Below are 20192 nucleotides of genomic sequence, written 5' to 3'. Positions count from 1 at the left end.
GTGGAGTTTCGAGCCATGTCCAGGTCTGCCGACAGGACGTCCACATTTGACCCCACTCACAGTGACACCCTGCTGCACGGCCTCAACCTGCTCTGGAGAAAGCAGCTTTTCTGTGATGTGACTCTCACTGCTCAGGGGCAGCAGTTTCACTGCCACAAAGCAGTGCTGGCATCTTGCTCACAGTACTTCAGGTCTCTCTTCTCTAATCATCCAGTCAGTAAGGATGGCATTGGAAACAAGGAACAGGGCAATGGCAGCACCCCATCATCCTCTCCAGATGAGAAGCTTATAAACAGCCCACAGTCCATCAACAACTTGGTTTTGCAGGGTTGTTCTTCCATTGGTCTCCGGTTGGTCTTGGAGTACCTGTACACTGCCAACGTGACTCTGTCCTTGGATACCGTGGAAGAAGTTCTGTCCGTCAGCAAGATCCTGAACATACTCCAGATCACTAAGCTTTGCGTCCAGTTTCTCAATGATCAGATCTCAGTGCAGAACTACAAGCAAATCTGTAAGATTGCTGCTTTGCATGGGCTGGACGAGACCAAAAAACTTGCTAACAAATATCTGGTGGAAGATGTACTGCTGCTGAACTTTGAGGAGATGTGCGCCATGTTGGATTCGCTGCCTCCTCCAGTGGAGTCTGAGCTAGCACTCTTTCAAATGTCGGTCCTGTGGCTGGAGCATGACCGAGAAACCCGCATGCAGTACGCCCCGGACTTGATGAAGAGACTCCGTTTTGCCCTGATCCCAGCCCCAGAACTTGTGGAGAGAGTTCAGTCAGTGGAATTTATGAGAACGGATCCCGTGTGCCAGAAGCTGCTTCTGGATGCCATGAACTATCACCTGATGCCCTTTAGGCAGCATTGCAGACAGAGTGTGGCCAGCAGGTAGGACTGAGTTTTGTTTGTGTTTATTACTTTACTAGTCACATTCATTCTTTACTTAAAAAGCAGAACAATAAACTGGTAGAACCATATGCTATACAGTATGTGTGTAATGAATTCTAAGACTGAAAAAACTGAAATATTAGTGAAATTAGATGTATTAGGACTGTAGTTTCTTTATAAGGTTCATTATGATTAATAAAACTGCAGAAACCAAACTGGGCAAACATGTATACAGGCCTGGAGCCTGACCTGGTGTTAAACACTATGTCACTGGCCACTCTGTCTTTTTGACATGGTGGCTGGCATGTGTCAGAGGAAAGCCCTTGAGCTCCTGTGCCTCAGGCTCCCAGAAGTACCAGGCCAGTGTGAAAGTCAGTGTGCCCGTGGCAGAGGTGTCTGCTACCCTGTAGACCTGAAACACAAAACCCAAGCAGTGTTTGTGGATCAGCCACTGATCAAAGGCACCAAGTGTTAGTCCTTGGAGTCTGACCTGAAAGTCAGGCACACAATACAGTATTTGGGTTTAATCAAAAATGTTTGCTTGTCTTTTTTTTATAAGTAAGGCATTGGGCCACTATGTGAAGAATTGTCTGTTTAGTGCTTAAGATATTTAACAGAACTGTTAACTGAAAAAGCCTAAAATGAAAAAAAAAATTGTGTTTCCAATGAGGAATGTCAGCCTTTATACTCACATGAAGCTGATCGTCCCATTTTTCAGGAGCAATAAGGGCATACCTTGTGAAGTGCTGCAAAATGCAGAGGCACAGACAAGTAATTCCATGTTTGCAATACATGAGTAGATATCTTGGGAAATGTTGTGTTTCCCCTTTCGAACATAAGCCAGAATGTGGAGAACTGGAGCAGGTCAGATCGTGTTATTACTGAGCAGACATCTGGCAGACTATCTGAATGAGTCAAAGAGAAGCGGCTCGTTGAATTGTGTGTATCAGCGAGTGGCTCTTCAAGTAGCACGTAACACTGAGTAGGCAGAAACTCCAACCTAACTGTAGCAAAGCCTGTGGAGATGCTCTTCTCTCAGTCTGGAGCATTTTTTTTTTTTACCTTGCAAGAAGCCAGCACATTAGGACGTTATGCATTGAGGAGATACAACTATATAATTTGGTGATGTGCACTCCAGGTATCTGCTACATAGCTGTTAAAGGAAAGTCTAGGCCATACAAATGGACATGACAGTAGACTTTTTAGTCACATTTCTTGAATGGTAGCCTTCAGTTATGAGAAGACATGAAATTGGAGGAGCAGTCTGACATGCTGCAGACTCACTTTGTGTTATAAGATCATCTGTATTTGATAGCAAGAATGAGCTTTATTGTATGTTGGGTGTGGTGTATTCATCTAGTGGTAATTTAAATGGATGCCAATATTAGTCATACAAATATTTATGTAACCTGATTAATCACACTAAAGATTGTGGGATGATGGAGACTATCCTGGAAGTAGTGGCTCAAAACAGGAACCTGTCCGTTATTTGGCACGTTTTATGTGTATGCATGGACAGTATAAGTGTATAAATATACTCTACACATACATGTATATATGTATAAGTAAAGTAAATCAATCATGGTTGTCCACTGATCTGGCAATGACACCGTCCATTCATTTGTCCATCTCTGTCACTCCCCCTCCTGTGTGTACGCTAGTGCGAGAGCAGGCAAATTCGGGAAAGGGAATTGCCTCCCTTGTGCGTTGAGTTGGTTTTGATGGTGATGTCCTGCCATTCTCTTCTTCTCTTGTTGATGGGTCCATTGTTGTTCAAAGTGATGGGTTCCTTCAATATAGATATATATAGATGCTGTATATATGTTTGTATTTGTACTTATATATGTATATATTTCAAAATGTGTAGAAATATTTGAGGTTCCAGGGGATGCCCCCCCTTAATGTCCAGGTTGAGAAATTAAAATTAAATTGAAAAGAAAAGTCATTATAGCTCTTCAGGTTGTCAAAATAAGGTGCTTTCCATTCATAGTTGTGTCTCCGATGAAGGCTGGGTCTGAAGTCAATGATTATTATGCTATGAAGGAAGTTTTATTGTTGGAGAAGCGGAAAGGGTGGGGTCTGAAATGGAAGAGATGTATTTAGACTTCCTAGGCTTTCTTCTCCATTATAAAGGAAACAAGAAAGGTTTAGCTGCAGTCACACAAAGCGTCACGACTCAGGAGCTCTGTTGAACAAGCCAATCGGATCGCACGTTTATTTTTGTATGGTTTACACAGTGGAAAAATCTGAGAAGCTCACAGGGCTACATGACAGTGTTGCTATCCATGAGAAAGGAATACAAGTGCTGGAACACATCCCGGATAGGAGGCCACAGGCAGGGATACTAGATGGAGATACAGGAAAAAGCGTCCATTGAATTATTCATGGGATGTAAATATAGCGGTAGGGGAGTAGCGAATGTACAAAAAAGTGTGAAAATACCCCAGCCCTGCAACTGCCAGCAGCATGAGGCTGCTATCGAGACACCTTGCAGGTTTATCTGGCTCTTTTGTTTAAAAATAGGCCAGCAGTCCAGAAGGGATACCTGGGGCCACCAGAGGGAGCTCTGGGCAGACTGTCCCAGGGGTTTTGTAGGACTATGCCTGACTCAGAGGCACCAAAATGTTGAAAGAAACTAAGCTAAATTTCAGTACCCAAAGATCAGTGCTGTTTTTTACCAAACCCAAAAACAGAAATCATTGATGAGCATCTGTCTTTCCCTCTTGTCTCTCGTTCATGCAGATTTACAGTGTAGAACATCCACAAAATTAGTGATTATCCGACTGAGTATGCAGCACAACGTCTGGTCCAGGCTTTGGTCTTGTCAGGTCTGGATCACTGCAATTCACTACTAGCAGGAGGACCTGCATGTGCTATCAAGCCACTGCAGATGATCCCAAATGTAGCAGCCCACATTGTATTCAACCAGCCAAGACGGATGTGTATTACTCCTGTCTTCAGGTCGCAACATTGGCTCCCCATAGCAGCACACATTAAGTTCAGATCCTTGATGCTAGCCTACAGAGTTGTCCGTGGGTCAGCATCTGAGTATATGGAGACTCAGATCTGCTAGTGAACAGCATCTGGTGCTGCATCCTGTGCATGGTATCAAATCTCAATCCAGATTCAATTCTTACGTAGTTCTATCCAAACTGCTGACTTCCTCAATGTATTTAAGAAGCAATTGAAAATCCTACTGTTCTGAGAGTCTCTGGTCAGATTGTTAAATTAATGTTTTTTGCTCTGTGGATGTACATTATATTGTTAATCTTTTTTGTTATGCTAGCTTTATAGCTCTTCACTTCTTCAAAGCAATTCCTAAACTGAAGTTAGTTCCTAAACTGTGAGACACATCTGAAAAGTTAAACATGCTGACAAGTAGATCTGTTTTATTTCCGCAATTTTGGAAAACCAGTAAGTGCACAGCACTCACTTTTATGTCATCAATATACAGACGTCACGTACCACACACTCCCTGCTGTCCTCAATAGTAACACCTTGACAATGAGACACAAAAGGTGTGCACAAAGGCTTCATGCACATGAAAACAATAATGGTGTTGCGGTAAGTAGTGATTTACTCTTAATGTTAGGAAGATTCTCTGAAACCAAAAATAAATGTTAAATTTGGATTATCCAATATTTAAAAAATAAACATAACCTAAAATAACCATAAAGAACTACAAAAACATTATAAATAAATCAAACTTAGCTAAATATTAATTTGTTATATACAGTATGTATTGAGCCACAGGAGGTTGGAAATTGCCAGAAGTAATCTCTATGCAGGATATAAAGGCCATTCCATGCCAGTGGAAACTGGGGCATAGACTCCACTGTCAGAAAGGTAGTATTGACATGGAAGATAAAGAGAGAAGGAGAATGAGTTTGGAAGGTGAATGGGAAAGACGTTTGGTGCTTGCAACAATGTTTGTGGTTATAATGGGGCAGCCACCCCTCTAGACAGACAGGGACGTAAACCAGTATAGTGAGTCTCGGTGTAGCATTAGGATTTTGTTTACTGTTTATGCATTTGAGGTCCCATATACTGTATGTGCTGGATGTACATTGTAACCACTGGGCGGTCGAGAGCTTTCGAATCAACCCCTCATTTAAAGTGACCCACAGACACCATACAGTCCAGTCAAAAGGGGTTTTGTTTACAGAAAGATGGATTCCAGGAAGGAACAGGGCACACATTACATAAAGACAGAACAACAAAACACTCACCGTCTCGGTGCCTGTATCAATAATACGCACCTGTTTGCCCCGGGCCTATTTTTTCCTTCTCTCTCCTGTCTCTTTGATGTTACGTGAAGGTTTCAGTCCTTTTTCTCCACTTCTTCGAGCTCATTGCCATCACTTTAGTCCTTACTCAAAGCTCCACTGGCTGAGAAAGGGGGCTTCTTTTAATGTGTAACCCTTGGCTACATTCAGGGTCATGGTCAGTTGACTGACCAGCAGTTCTGGGACATTCCTGATACTTTGGGATCTATCCCATCATCTGCTTAAAGAGACAGGCACACCGATATTTGGCTGGAACCTGGGAGTAGCTTTCTGCTGTCCCCTTGTGGCCAGAAGGACTAACAAGTCTTCACTAGTCCTCCTTTAGCTGCTTTCACTACTCCATCTTTGGGATCTCCACTATAAAAATAAATGTCTTGGCAGATCTTGGGTTCTTAACTTAATCCAGTTCTATAGTGTTATGATCCAATAAATCTTAACAAGTATTTTTTTTTATTCAATACATTTCTTATTGTCTTCTAATCGAAGGGAGCTACTTCATAAGTTAGAATAATAAATATTTCATATTTAGTGTTGGTTTTGTTATTTTATTTAATTTGAACATGTTTTATTTTTATCAACACCATAAAGCACCATGAGCATGGGAAAGGTGCTATATAAATACAATGTGTTATTATTGTGTTTTTCTGTGGTTGTGCCTTTTCATGTATTTTCTGGTTAATGGTTTCGACTTTGTGCTCTTTTGGTTTTTCGATTTATATTTAGTTTACTTTTTGTTTGTTTTTACAACTTTTTGAACACTATGCTTTGGTCTGTCCACATTTCTTTCAGCCTTCTGGACTTTCCACTTTTTAACCCTGGCACAACACACAGACAGAAATGAGCACAACCCCAAATGTTTCTTTCCAGTGAAAGTCAATTAGCATTCATCTAGCACTATACACGTTTTACTTATGAATGATGCACGCTAGTTTTGACACAGATAAATGCCTAGCAGCCATCACTAACGCTGAGGCACAATACATTATGTGCTTTGTCACCATTTTAACCGTTTTGTGCTTTTGTGTGCATGTGTAATTAGTAGTGCGTGCAGCTCCACAATAAGCTCCTTCATGGAGAAGCAAATAGACCATCAACTGACTCTTTAGCTGAGCCATTAGAATCCAATTCTTCTAATTCCAAGAATCCTAAACTCATGTCCTAGTCGTGACGTCTGAGGGAGCTGAGCTGAGCCACTGGGAGGCGGAATCGTCACTCTGAGTGATTCCTCAGTAGAGAGAGCAGCATCTCACAATGTCAGGTAGTGGTGGACTTTTGTGCCATTATGTTTTTTTCCAACTCCATGACATAATATATCATTAATTAAAAACTAGAACAGTTAAGTAGTTTAGTTTAAATTATTAGTGTTTTATGATTTAAAATACTGCATTATTGCTTCACTTTTATTTTATTGATAAATCTGAAATAGTTTTCTTTAAAATAAGTAATAAAACGTCATGCATTTTGGCTAATTGACAACATATTTTTCAGTGCAAGTTTCAACTTATACACAAAATTAGGCTAGTAACTCCCATAGCAATGAAACATGTTTATAACCCAAGAGCCGTCTTTGTATGTATATCACAAAGGGATGTTTGACTGGCAAATACGAGCGAGGGAACCTTAGTAAAAGCCTCCAAAGAACTCAGGAAAGAGAGAATGAAATTGATAGTGAGAGGCCACCTTGGCTTACGGTTGTGCAAATACAAAAGCAATTAAAGGGCAGTCGATTTTTTCCACAGAGATGTTGCCCTGAAAATAAAACAGAAGCCCAGTACCTACCTCCACACCAGCAGGTGGCAGCAAATGGCTCCAAAGTGGTACTTTGATTGCCAGACGTAGAGATCAGCAAACCTGCTAATTAGCGCTCAAGGGTGCAGAGATTTTAAGAGCCAATATAGGGGGCTCAAATTTGGTTTGTACAATGCATAGCATAATCCAGAAATAACATCCAGTATCCATCAAGACGGAGGCTAACTGAATCAGTAAATATTAGAAGATTATGGTGCAAAAGCTCATTTCTAGGATAGGAAGAGAGACAGAAATATTATGGGAGAGGAAAATGGGCAATCAGAGAGGTTTACAAAAGTGAAGGAGGTCTCAGATAAACATTTTTATTTGTCTGCTTTTTACATTTTTTGTACTTCTAGAGGAGCCACTCCAATAGGGAACACATTTTAATATTTTCTATATAAAAATATAACCTAATATTTTCAAATCTGATTAATCTAATTCAGTGTCAGATAGGAACACGGCATTATGTATGTATAATGTGTGGATTGGCACCTTGTCTAAGCTCCAAACTCTGGCTACCTTTGACCTAAACCTAAACTAGATAATAATTAAGGAATGGATGAAGGGTGACACGTGTGTGGAGTTTGCATGTTCTCCCTGTGTCTGCGTGGGTTTTCTCCGGGTACTCCGGTTTCATCCCACAGTCCAAAGACATGCAGGTTAGGTGCATTGGCAATTCTAAATTGTCCCTAGTGTGTGCTTGGTGTGTGGGTGTGCGTATGTGTGCACCCTGCGGTGGGCTGCCGCCCTGCCCGGGGTTTGTTTCCTGCCTTGCGCCCTGTGTTGGCTAGGATTGGCTCCAGCAGACCCCCGTGACCCTGTAGTTAGGATATAGCGGGTTGGGTAATGGAAGGATGGATGGAATAGATAAATTGGTGGACTGTATGTTTGAAACTTCTCAAAAAATAGAAAAAACTGAGTGAAAACTAAATTCAACAATGCTAATGACACTTCTCTGAGAGCTACAATATGGTGATATTTGCAGTAGAGGTCCAAAGGAAAGGGACGACTTAAGGGTATTTCATGCAGTTCCAAGGACGCTTATGATGGCCAGAGCACTAGCAGATTTGGTCAACTACTCCAGGGTAGACCAAAAGTAATTTAGTTTCTCACTGTGCAATTGACAAATGAATAATAAAGAAATGTGCCCTGTGGAAAGCTGCAAGGCTGCAAAATTTCATTGGAAAAAGAAAATCCTTGTAGATGGAGTCATTCTGTTCTAATGCAAGGTAAGCATCCTTGGGGTGCCACAGTCAGGTGCCATAAGCGCTTGTGCAGATTTGAGACTGGAAAGTGTTTTGCCAAACATTAGCAGTGACAGATTGCAATAAAGGAACTGGTGCTCCGTCCAGAGTTGATACCTGCCCCTGCTGTACCCTTGAACTGGTTAGAGCCAGTCTGGAAATAGATGAGCAGAGTTTGAAAAAACATGTCAATACAATGGAGAGAGTTACACTTCCAGATAGCGTCTTTCTGTGGTGTAAATTTTTATATACTGCTTAAATGGCATAAAATAGGCAGTGAATGAGGATTGAAACAGGACTAATGCAATAGTATTTTAAATGGCGATGGAGACAAACATTGTGTGTGACTTTACAAACAGTCAAAAAAAATATATATAGGGTCTATGTGTGTGTCCGATATCCTCTGAGCAATGTGATTAGTCAGTTTGGCTTAGGTGTGGTTGGTCAGTTTGACTTTGATGACGTGATCGAAGAAGAAGTGCAAGTGTGAGGTACACAAAGAGGAGAAAAGGCGTAGGAGGCAGACTGAGAGTTGCCTTCAACGATGGGAAGAAGCTGACAGGAGGCAAGCAGAAAGGTCAAAAGGACAAGAGTCTGAGAGGTAGGTTTTACAGGAGCGCACTTGACAGAGGGAGTGCCAATCAAGTGAGGTTCAGAGACACAAGGATACAAAGGAAATGTGCAGAGAATGCACGACAGGAACCTACTCTGGACACACTCCAGGTCTGTAACAAAACTCAGTCAACCAAGTCTTGAAGTAACCAACATAATATGGATTATGTGGAGAAATAAAGTAGTGTCATGATATAACCATCTGTTATGCCACAGTTACTTCAGTATTTAGCACTACTGTCTCATGGCATTGATTCCTGTTGTGAACTCTGTTTTCTGGCCTCCCTGTGTTCATGAGGGTTTTCCCTGAGTACTCTGTTTGCCACCCACATCCCAAAGCTTTGCACATTAGGGTCATTGGTGACAATAACTTAGTTCAATAGGAGTGAGTGTGCCAGTGCCCTTTAATGGAATGGTAGGGATGACTCCAGCTTAATACCCAGTGCTGCTAGGATATATTATATTATATTAATGGCTGGTCAAACTAATGGTAGGAGGACCAATCCATGCAGCTCTAGTCATGGTCCATCAATGAATGCCTCCTTCCTGTGACTGTGGGGCTTTTTGTATTGATAACCCTTAAAGGGGCGAAGTTCCTCAGAGTAAGTGGAAACTGGGCCATTGATCTTCTGGCTGACCAGCTTATGGATGGCAGACAATACATACATTTTTGACTTAAAGCACATTGATTGTCCAAAATGAGCTGTATTTAATCTGATTAGATAATTAGTTTTTTCTTCAATATAATGATGGCCTGCTCTACTGCTTGGATGTTCTCCTTTTTACTGTTTATCTACTTTTTACCTTTAACAGTAAATGAGGCCTTGTGTCAGTAAAAGTTTGCATACTACAGTAGTTGGTGATTTTCTAGCCTTACATCCATTAGTATTTCCTACTTGAATAGCAGTTGTGTGTTTATGCTGTTTAGGCATTTCCTGAACTTGCTGAGTGCCAGCTAGGATCCATCCATAGACGGGGCACAAGTCCATCTTAGGGTTAGCTCATTCACAAACACTCAATGTAGAGTCAACAATCAGCTTAGCTGCAGGATGTGGGAATAAAACCAGACCTGCCAGAGGGAAACCTCATGGACTGTAGACATGAGGAGATCATGAAGATTTCAGAGAGAACGCAATGGAGACTGGGATGTGAACCTAGTCAGCTGCAGCTCTAAGGTATCCAGCAAGTCACTGTGGATTCTCCTATTGAGATTTTAAAACTTTAATGGTCACTGTATTCCAAGACAATGTGATTTAATGTATGAAGAACTTATTGTATAATATGAAATGCCAATTTCTAACTCAAATACCAAATGACTTGTGATGGACGGCAACTTATCCGACACATCCAAGATGCTAGATGGCGTCCTCCCTGCAGCATGGAGGTGCCCCGGATTCCCGCAGGGCACCATGGAGGATGGAGTTTGGTTTCATAGCCCTGCTGGGTGCCGTGGGTGCCATCATGGGATGCTGCAGGGAGACGCGGGGATTTCTATTTTCCCGGTAGCCCGGAAGTACTCCTCAGTCACGAGGACGAAGAAACAGAAGTACTTCCGGGCTGAAGAAAAACACAAGTCTTCATCTGACCTGGAAGTGCTATGGAATCACATGAACAGAGGAACAGGAGCACTTCTGAGTCAAGGACTATTTAAAGGACTGGTTGAAACCCAGCAAGCTGTGCCGGAGTTGGGAGGGAGTGTGACAGAGCTGCTGGGAGTGGAGAAGTGGAGGATTGGAGGATTGGTTATTTGTGATTTATTAATTATTGATTTATTGTTTATGGTGGCTGCGGTGGGTTGGCACCCTGCCCAGGATTGTTTCCTGCCTTGTGCCCTGTGTTGGCTGGGATTGGCTCCAGCAGACCCCCGTGACCCTGTGTTCGGATTTCAGCGGGTTAGAAAATGGATGGATGGATGGATGTTTATGGTGGTGGAGGTGCTTTTGGGCACTTTATTGAAGAATATTAAAATACTTCTGGGTGCTTTTAAACCAGTGTCTGCATCTGTCTGTTGGGTTTCATGGGGCAATAGCGCCACCAAGCGTCCACTATCTTACAGACTATATTAGGCAAAACTCAAATTTTTGGTACACTTGATTAATTCTCAAGGGGAAATTGTCTTTTTGCGTGAGCTTTGGAGGTCTGAGTGCAGGGCCAGCCATCGTATAGCGCCTTTTTGGAACATCTTTGAGGTTAAGGGCCTTACTCAAGGGCCCAGCAGAGCATGATCCTTTTAACTTTCAAATTAACAAAGGTTTGCTTGTTTCAGGCATAGTCCTATACAGTTGTAGCAATTAAAGAGGCTCAGATTTTTTACAATTTCATGTAATTACAGAAAGTGAATAAGGCAGATTTGCTTAGACTAGAATACTGGTCAGCTGCCACAGTCAAATCTGACAAAGGAAGAGGAGGCTCTCATGGGTGACATTAGTGTTTGGACGCACTGTTTATTCCTCAGCTACTCGTCTTTAGAATATGACTGTCCTACTATTTCATTCTATTTTCTGCGTCTCTTTCTTTTTGAAGATGTGAGCTGTTTGATGACTATGTAACTATGCAAGTAGTATATTGGACTAATTCATAGCTGTTACTGTTTTAATGTTTTTTAATGTTCTATTCTAGATCTTTTGTGATAAATGTGACATTACAAGTTCTATGATTTTTATCATTTGCTTTCAAATATCACAACTGGAATAAAACTTACAAGAAGGAAATCTTCTGTAAATGGCAAGGTTCATATGTTACTGTATGTGGCAGACGGTTTATGTTTCTAGCAAAAATAGCTAAATGAGGGCAATAAACCTGATGCAATTGTCACTGTCATACATGCCCATTGCTATACTGGGACATGATCGCCTTACATCTTTTGAAGCCCATCCTTCAGACCATTTTGCAGTATTGGCGAATCCCTGCATATTAATGGTTGTGCAGTGGAGCAGAGTTGTAGCCTATGAGCACAGTGGGGTACAGAATCTCGCTCGAGGGTTATTTCAGAAATTACTCACACTGCAATTTGCGGGTGGTTTAGCAGCCTTTTTACAAGAAAGGACCAATGTCACCGCAGGACCAACAAATTGCACTGGAGCAACCCTGCCAAGTAGTGGCTTGATTAAAAGAAAACCTCAAAGAACACAAGCTTTATTATTTAATCTTCTTAAGGAGTCATTTCTCAGTATTAACAGCTTATGAACAATTGTAATGGGAAAGAATTGCACATGGCAGGGCGAAATTTTCAAATACAGAAAAATGTGTTGAATGCAATGGTCTCTGCCCACCGCCTCCCCCCCCAATGACCTTGAATCAAGTTACATATATAAAGTATATGTTTAAACCCGCTTAATCCAGTTCTGGGCTGTGTGGGGCAGAGTCTATCCTGGTGACATGAGGTGCAACATGGGATACAACCCTAGACAGGACGCCAGTCCATTTCAGAGCCAATCACTCAGCAGGCGAGTTACATTATGCTTAATATTTATTTATTGCAAGTCATTAGACTGTCCTTTGTTAATTTACTGAAATTATGATATTTATATTAAATTATTGAAAGATCAAAGTTCATAATCACTAGACAGTATTGAATTTGATTAACTTTCTTAAATTCTTATATTTTATTTAACACTAGAATTACCAAAGCCTATGAAAAAACTCATTAATCTGGGCTACCGTAATTCATCAGCGTCTTTTGGAACAGGAACAAAGTTCTCCCAGTTCCAGCCTTGATTATCTGGGAGTGAAGTGCTGGAGTTTTAGAATGGAAATAGATCGTTATTTGGAACACATGCTTTTCATGTGTGTTCTGTTTCCACAATAATCTGTGTAAACACATAGCTAAATCAGAAAAGTTTTTCATATTTTAGTAATAAGTGACAAAATGTAGACATAAACTCAACAACTTCCGTGGTGCAGTGGTAAGAATGTGTGCTGTTCTTATTTTACAATAAAAACATACATTTGATTTGCGTCTGTAACAGCCGGTACTGTAGCAGTCAGCAATTTTTACCACTGTGCCACGGAAGTTGTTGCATTGTCTTTGAACCTTTTGTGAAAGTGTTTATTTGATCTTTGGACTTCAGGCTTCACGTATTACATAGTTTATGCCTACATTTAGTCATTTATTACTAAAATACGAAAGACATTTCTGTTTTAACGATGTGTTTACACAGATCATTGTAGAAATAGAACACACATGAAGAAGATGGCGTTTCCGCGATTAATTAAGAATTCTGTGTGGAACAAGTGGGCCCAAACGGATGGACCCCGGAAGTGAAATTGTAGATGGGATGGGACAGTGTCAGTTGTCCTTTCTGCAGAAGGAGGAGAAGAAAGATTGTTAACGTGCAGCGCCCCCTCGTGTCTTGGTGGAGAATTACAACCACTCAAGCCCTTAAGCTGTTTCCCAAGCGTATATGTGTGACAGAATGTTTTATACTGTATATATACAGTATGTATGTGTAACAATGCTCACAGAACTGCAAAGGTGAACCCCTCACAGCTGTTTGTTGTAATATAAATGTAACAACACATAAATTGTTAATAAATTGTCTCCCATTTTGGGACTATGAAAATCTGGTCTGCCTATGGATGCATAGAACTTCACGGTTTCCTAAAATTATTATGTTTTATTGGTATTTCTAAATTTACATTCAGTAGACAGTCCTTGGTTGATATCCTAGAATTATTTTTCATTTTATCTTATGAACAGTCAAAACTCATAGTCACTCAACAGTAATAACTTAATTTCTAGAAATACTTGTACGTTATTATAAACTGTAAAAATGTTCAAAACATATAGTCACCATACTGGCCTATGCTGAGTTCCTGCAGTTGTTATGTTTATAATTTTAAAGTGTAGAAATTTTAAAATGCATAGTCACTCACTCTAGGGCTGGATTAAGACTCTACAGTGGTCCTCAGCATCAGCACCATTGGTGCTGCCAAGTCATATTTGGAACCCCCACGTGAAACACAAACACACAAGGTGACGAATCAAATACTCGTACGACAAACTATACACCAAATGCAATTTAATAAGCCAGGATTAAAGGCAAACAAATGTCCTGAAACTTGAAACAATTGGCATTACGTTCCAGATGGAGGCCTGTAGAAGTGGACTGCAATTAATATCTGCGTGACCCGTCGTAATTGTTAATGATTGTGAAGCACAGTCTTGCTTGCTTTCGAACATTCACAACATTTAGAAAATTGTAAAACCACAGCACAAGTTTTCAAATTGTTGTCTTTTACTTTTAAATTTTTTTTCTGCAAGTAGCTTTATCCATTTGTTTTTCACCAAAATTACACATAAAACAAAATAAGATCCAGCCATATCCCTTGTAATTATACTAAAGAAGGGTAATAAAATCAGCACAAAATGCACACCAAGAAATAGGGCTGTTAAATTGAAAAAGAACTTTAATTATATCGCTATGTAATTCTTACAGCCCAAAACATACAAAATCAACAGAATAAGGCAAAGCACAATGTCTCTTAGCTATCTGTACAAATGCAGAATGATGTATTACAAGAAACTGAAAGATATGCCAAGTCCAAGTGGACTTTTTCTAAAATGAATAGCTGCTTAATTAACTTGCTCTGCAAGTGGCTTCCATAATGCTGGATCGAAATAACTGCACCTTGGTTTTTGCTACCGATTGTTAGCTGGAGACTGTACTCCTTCATCATCATCAGATTCGCCAATGTCAGCCTTTTACTTCTGGTTGGTTGTGTCACTCCCACTTGAGATTACTTTAACGTTATCCCTCCCCTTGTGTTACAGCTACTGTACCAGGTGTTAGCTGACACTGCCATTTCAGCTTCTTCTCTGGTGACACTAAATCCTGATGAATGTGAGAGATTTAATCTTTTCTAAGAAAGCAATGCCTGGCACTTTTTGGAATGTGTCCGTATTTCGACACTCTTTTATGATGCATAAAGCTCCTACTGTTGTCGCCGTGTATGTTTGTCTGTATGTCGGTGTGTCCGTATGTATAAGCTTGGCTCATAATGGCCTAATTTTGTTGAAATTTGGTACACTTATTCTCAAGGATATTTGTTAGGAAAGTTGATTTTGTTTTGTGGTGTCAGGAATAAAGCGTGCTGTATACGTTTTTGAAATTTCAAAAACTCCCGTTGAAAAGCATTGGCGAATTTGTAGATCTTAAAACAGAAACAATCTGTGTGACTTCAAATATCAGGTTACGTTATTCTGGCAAATTTACCTTAAGAGATGTTACTTCAACTTGTATACTTTCCTGTTTAATTCACCTGACAGCTGCCCCTTGCAGAGAACTGAAACACCTACAGCGCTGAGCACAAGCCTGAGACTTCTACCTGACATATTTAAAAATACTGGTTCTTTAATGGCACGTAATGGTTTTTTGACTAGGTTGGGGGGATTCCTTGGAGAACTATCGCTTGATAAAGAACTGTTCCATTTTGGGAAGGGTTCTGTGCCTATGAATTTGGTTCTTTAGCTTTGAAAAACTTCCTAATATGTGGAAAGAAAACCCTGAAATTTTTAATGTATGGCAGGCTACCTAGCAGGACACTAACAGATCAAGAAAACCTGAACTTAGCCTGTGTGGTTGTATGTAGCAAGTGTCCTTTTAAAATCACAGGCCATCGGCATTTCACAGACCTGTTACCATCTATTCATGATTATTTAGCGTATGGAGTCTGTTATATATCTAAATAAATAAAGGTGGTTCTTGAACCTTCATGTGGATGGGTCTTTTGGGAACCAAAAGATGGCTTCCCTATGGTATCGCTCTGAAGAACGGCTCTGGCCCTATTTTTATTAAGAGTGATGCTGTCTGTAGGAGCAGCAGCAGTGGCTTGTGGGAAACCTCTGAAAAATCAGCTCACTTCTCCAGCTGCTTGAAATTGTAGCAGGTAAATTACATGACATTTACGACATGCTTATCTGATTAACTTTGTTATTCATCTCACCTCCTTCCCCATCGTTGAGTTTGACTTTATTATGGAATATTACGTTAACGCATGTGAAAGGCAAATAAGATAGCAAATAAGATGATGGTCTCTGCCAATGCATTTGCACGAGCATTCTACAATAGCAACTTCAAAAATGGGACCAGATGATGTCACTAACTCACATCTTGAACACTGGTGAGTATAGGAAGGAATGATAAAAATTTCTAATCTCTAATAAGGAGAAAGTAAAACTAATTTCAAAGGGTGTTAATTATTTCCAGAACACCACATTTTACTTAAGAAAAGGCAAGACAAAAATCAACACTTACTTCTTACCAAGGACCCCCCAGTAGTGCAAACAACTGTAATGGCTGATGTTTAGTGTGATGTGCAGTTAAACAAAGGAGGACTTAATTAGCTGTCAAGATCCTTATTTACTGTAACATTCATCATCACTTCTCTAGTGTTGGCATTCAGCGGACATTCAAGTATAAGCAACAAATGGTGATTAAACACTTTAAAAATTCTAAAACAAAATGTGTAACATATGGTGTATATTGGTGAAAAGAAGATGATAAAAAAGAACAATTACAAATTCTGCTGATACTAAATGTAACATAAAGTAATCATCTCAAACATGCTGGATTCACCTGCCTATAACCCTTAAATGAGATATGAGGAACATATCATGATGTCTGATGGAGGATTGTGGTCAACCTGTTAAGCTTTCAGTGTCTTGTGCCCTCTGCGTGGGATTTTCTAGTGGACTCTATCGTTTCCTTTGACAAGCTAAATATGATTCACCAGGCGTAGCAAAAAGATAAACGGAAAAGACTGAATTTGCTCCATTAGTAATCCTTTATGAAGAAACAGCAAGACGTAACTTACAGAGTAGAGTGACCCTTTCAGCAAGGATCAAATAAATTGGATCCAACTGTCATTTAGGTATCCCAGGAGCTGGCTTTACCCAAGGAATTCATTTTGCCAAAATATTTATGATTCTTAACTCCGCCATAATAACTCTGTAAATCAATACAAGATTTTATTGAGCCCATAAAAACCTTTAACAAAAATGGAAAGATTTATAGTTCACCAACTCTGCAGTCTCACTGACTAAATGTAAGGAATAAGCTTAAAGGTGACTAGGCTTTAAGCACTGGGATCCTTTAAAGTCACTTAAAATTAGAAGATTTAGAGTTACTGTGATCCGAGGCAGCAAACTACAGCTTTCTGAATGAGCACGTTGCATAGGTACAGGAAAACAAGTTAAGCTCGTCTCATTTAAATCAGAAATAGCCTCAAAGTCGAGGGACAGGCTCCTGAGCGTGAACAATTCAGTACCTAGACCACTATCAGCAATGCATATTTCAGCTTTTAAAGGCCATTTTGTTCTCATAGATAAATTAATTGAAATTTACAATGCTGATTACAATGTATAAATTAACATCATGCTTATACTCTACACTATGTGACCAAACGTATCTGGACACCCCTCCAAACTGAGATTGGGTGATGCAGCCCCACACATTGCTGACTGGTATATAAACGCAAGCACATAGCCATGCAATCTTCAATGAAGTAGAATGGGTTGTTTGCAATGACCAGCCACAACACTAAAAACACTGACAGGTGAAGAGAATAACGCTGATTATCTTATGACAATGGCACCTGTCAAGTGATGGGATATAGTAGGCAGCAAGTAAACAGTTCTTGAAGATGATGTGTTAGAAGCAGGAAAAATGGGCAAGTATAAGGATCTGAGTAACTCTGACAAGAGCCAAATTGTTATGACTAGACAACTAGGTCCCCAAAACCACAGGTCTTGTGGAGTGTTACTGGTATGCAGTATTTAGTACCTACCAAAAGTGGTCCAAGGAAGGACAACCGGTGAACTGGTGACAGGGTGTATTGATGCATGTGAGCTATGATCCGACAGTAGAGTTACCGTAGCACAAACTGCTTGACAACTTCATTCTGGCCATGAGAGAATGGCGTGAGCACATATGGTGTGTTGCAGGCTGGTGTGTATGCAGCTGCATAACCACAGGCCGGTCAGAGGGCCCATCCTGAGTGGAATGAAAGCCTGGTGTGTGCACTTATTGGGGTGCAAGTTGGGAGAGACTTTTGAAAAAGAGTCCTCTCAGTTTAGTTCAGTCACTCCTTGTTGCAAAATATGGAGCATTCAGCTGCTTTTTTGACACTTTTATGAAGAGCTCAGCTTATTCGCAAAAACAGACACTTTGAGAGAAGCCACATATGCTTTCATGGACACTTGGAAAAGGAGCTCTCTCTCTCTCTGGGAAGAAATCTTACTGTTCATTTTTCAATTAAGGATATATAATTTGTAACTAAGGAACTGGACCATCTGGGAAATGTCATCAGGGAATGTTTTACAAAAGCGGGGTGTATTAAATACGCTCGTAATCAGCGACTTGAGCTGCAATTACAAGCGTCTAAGTAGCTCAGTTTCACTTTACTGCAAGAGCTGTTTTTGCAAAGACGGAGATGGTAACTTGCTGGCGAGAGAATAAAAGGAAGGTGAACACTGCGCTCTGACCCTCCCAAAGGTGATGCGATTAAACGATTTCCCCTTGGGGATTAACAAAGTATATTGAATTTAAAAATGATTCAGAACTGTTGTAATGGCCAACGTTTAGTCATTTTCAAATAAGATGAATGAATTGGTTGCTCTTATAGCAGGTCATAGTGCATACAGGTCCAGTGCCATTTTGTGTTGTACGGAGAGCTGGTGTAAACCTGATAAGCCTGACACCTGTTTTAATGCGGGGCAAATTTCAACTTATTCAAGAGGACAGAGACCCAGTGTGGTATGCAAGAACAACATCTGTGTTAATGAGGAATTGTGTACAAAGGAGCATATCACAGTTAAAACTACAGTTTTTAATTCAGACACTTAAATTCTGTCTATTGGAATTTGTCCATGTCATTTGCCCAGTGAAATAAGTTACACCGTCCTTACCAAAAGGGGGTGCCAGTGAGCCCCGAACCCAGAACACAGTAATATACCACATACTTGAAGAATAAAATAAAGGGTTTTTTATTCCCTCACAAGGCACTTCATCACAAAACTCTCAGAAATAAGCCGTAAGTATACAGTAAATAATCACACATCACACAATGCTTCCTCCTTCTGTATTCCGCTGAGTGTTGCCTGCTGCCTCCTGACTCTGACTTGTCCATGTGTGGCAGCGGGCTCCTTTTTAAGCCGGACCTGGAGATGCTTCCAGTGTCATGCTGTGCCTTCCTGGAAGCACTTCTGGGCCATGAATAAAGTAGGGAGGTCCTCCCCTGACATTGCCCTCTATCTACACATAGGGACCCCCTTAATGCTGCATTTCCGGACTCCATCTCCCAAGCACCCATGCGGTTGTCCTGACTGGGTTGCCGTAAGGTGACCACTGCCGCCAGAGTATAGGGGATGGAACAGCTCCCAACTCTTGTCTTCCGCTAGTCCATTTATTAAATCACTAGCCAACGCCCGCTGTAGCATACAGTGGTGTAAGAATAGGAACGGAAAACGGTGAGAAAGGAATTCAGAAATCAAGAAGAAATAAATACTTCTTGAAAGACGCAGTGTGTATGTAGAATTTCTGGCCAAGCAGAATTACATGTGAAAGTGATAAATAAATCAGGCTTTCCGAATTTACGTACTATGGCCATGGCATCCTGATAGTTTTGTTGCATGTATCTTGGACTTCCTAGAAATGTGGACGGTAATATGATCATTTTGCCTACACGTACGTTATTTTCAGTGTTTGCTTGCAGTGCGTCTGATAGTTCCATGCGCAGATCTTGTTGATGAAATCTGAGACAAATGAGACGCGTGCCCTCTGTTTTAACATACGCATCTACGACGTACTGTTGGAATAGTTTGCCGCTGGAGTGCAAAATACTAAATATATTACTCATTGCTAATGTGTACACGTAAAATTGGCATTGAGTAAGCCATTTTCGCTTGGCGCTTCTTTTATCGGGAACATGTTGTATATCTTTGTGCCAGCCAATGTCTCCGTAAGGGAATAAAAGTGGGTAAACCATAGGATCGCAATTCATATTGAGCATGGAAATCTGTTTACAGGAGTTGCCTATGGGATAGATGCAAATGTCCCTTTCGGCAGGCGGTTTGCCATCTCTGACAAAAATCGCTGCAACATCGGTGTGACATGTCGGGGCATTGTATCATTGTAAATCCTGCCTAGGGTTTTCCTTGAAAATCATTCGTACAGATGCTGTTGGATTGGACTGAGCGATTTCATGCATGTGTTTGTATAATTTAGTGAAGGGGTTGATGGTCCTGTGCATGGAATCTAGCTGGAGAAGTACATTTTTGCTGCATACAGAGTTTGCTTTATTTTGTAAGTGTATTTCAGTAGCTTGCACTGTGTCAGAAACATACAACTGTCCATATCCTGGAGAGTTAG

General features: G+C 40.6%; 1 protein-coding gene across 1 annotated transcript in view; it reads left to right on the top strand.

Annotated features, from left to right (window-relative positions):
- Positions 1-20192, top strand: part of klhl14 (kelch-like family member 14) — a 116497-nt gene that overhangs the window by 3146 nt on the left and 93159 nt on the right. The window contains exon 2 of the mRNA XM_028804445.2: positions 1-890. Within this exon, the coding sequence (XP_028660278.1) occupies positions 16-890 (875 nt within the window). The 5' untranslated portion in view covers positions 1-15. The remainder of the gene's footprint in view (positions 891-20192) is intronic.

This window comes from Erpetoichthys calabaricus, chromosome 6, assembly GCF_900747795.2.
Source record: "Erpetoichthys calabaricus chromosome 6, fErpCal1.3, whole genome shotgun sequence".
NCBI lineage: Eukaryota > Metazoa > Chordata > Cladistia > Polypteriformes > Polypteridae > Erpetoichthys > Erpetoichthys calabaricus.
The sequence above is the reverse complement of the archived record's forward strand: the minus strand, read 5'-3'. Positions and strand labels throughout refer to the sequence as shown.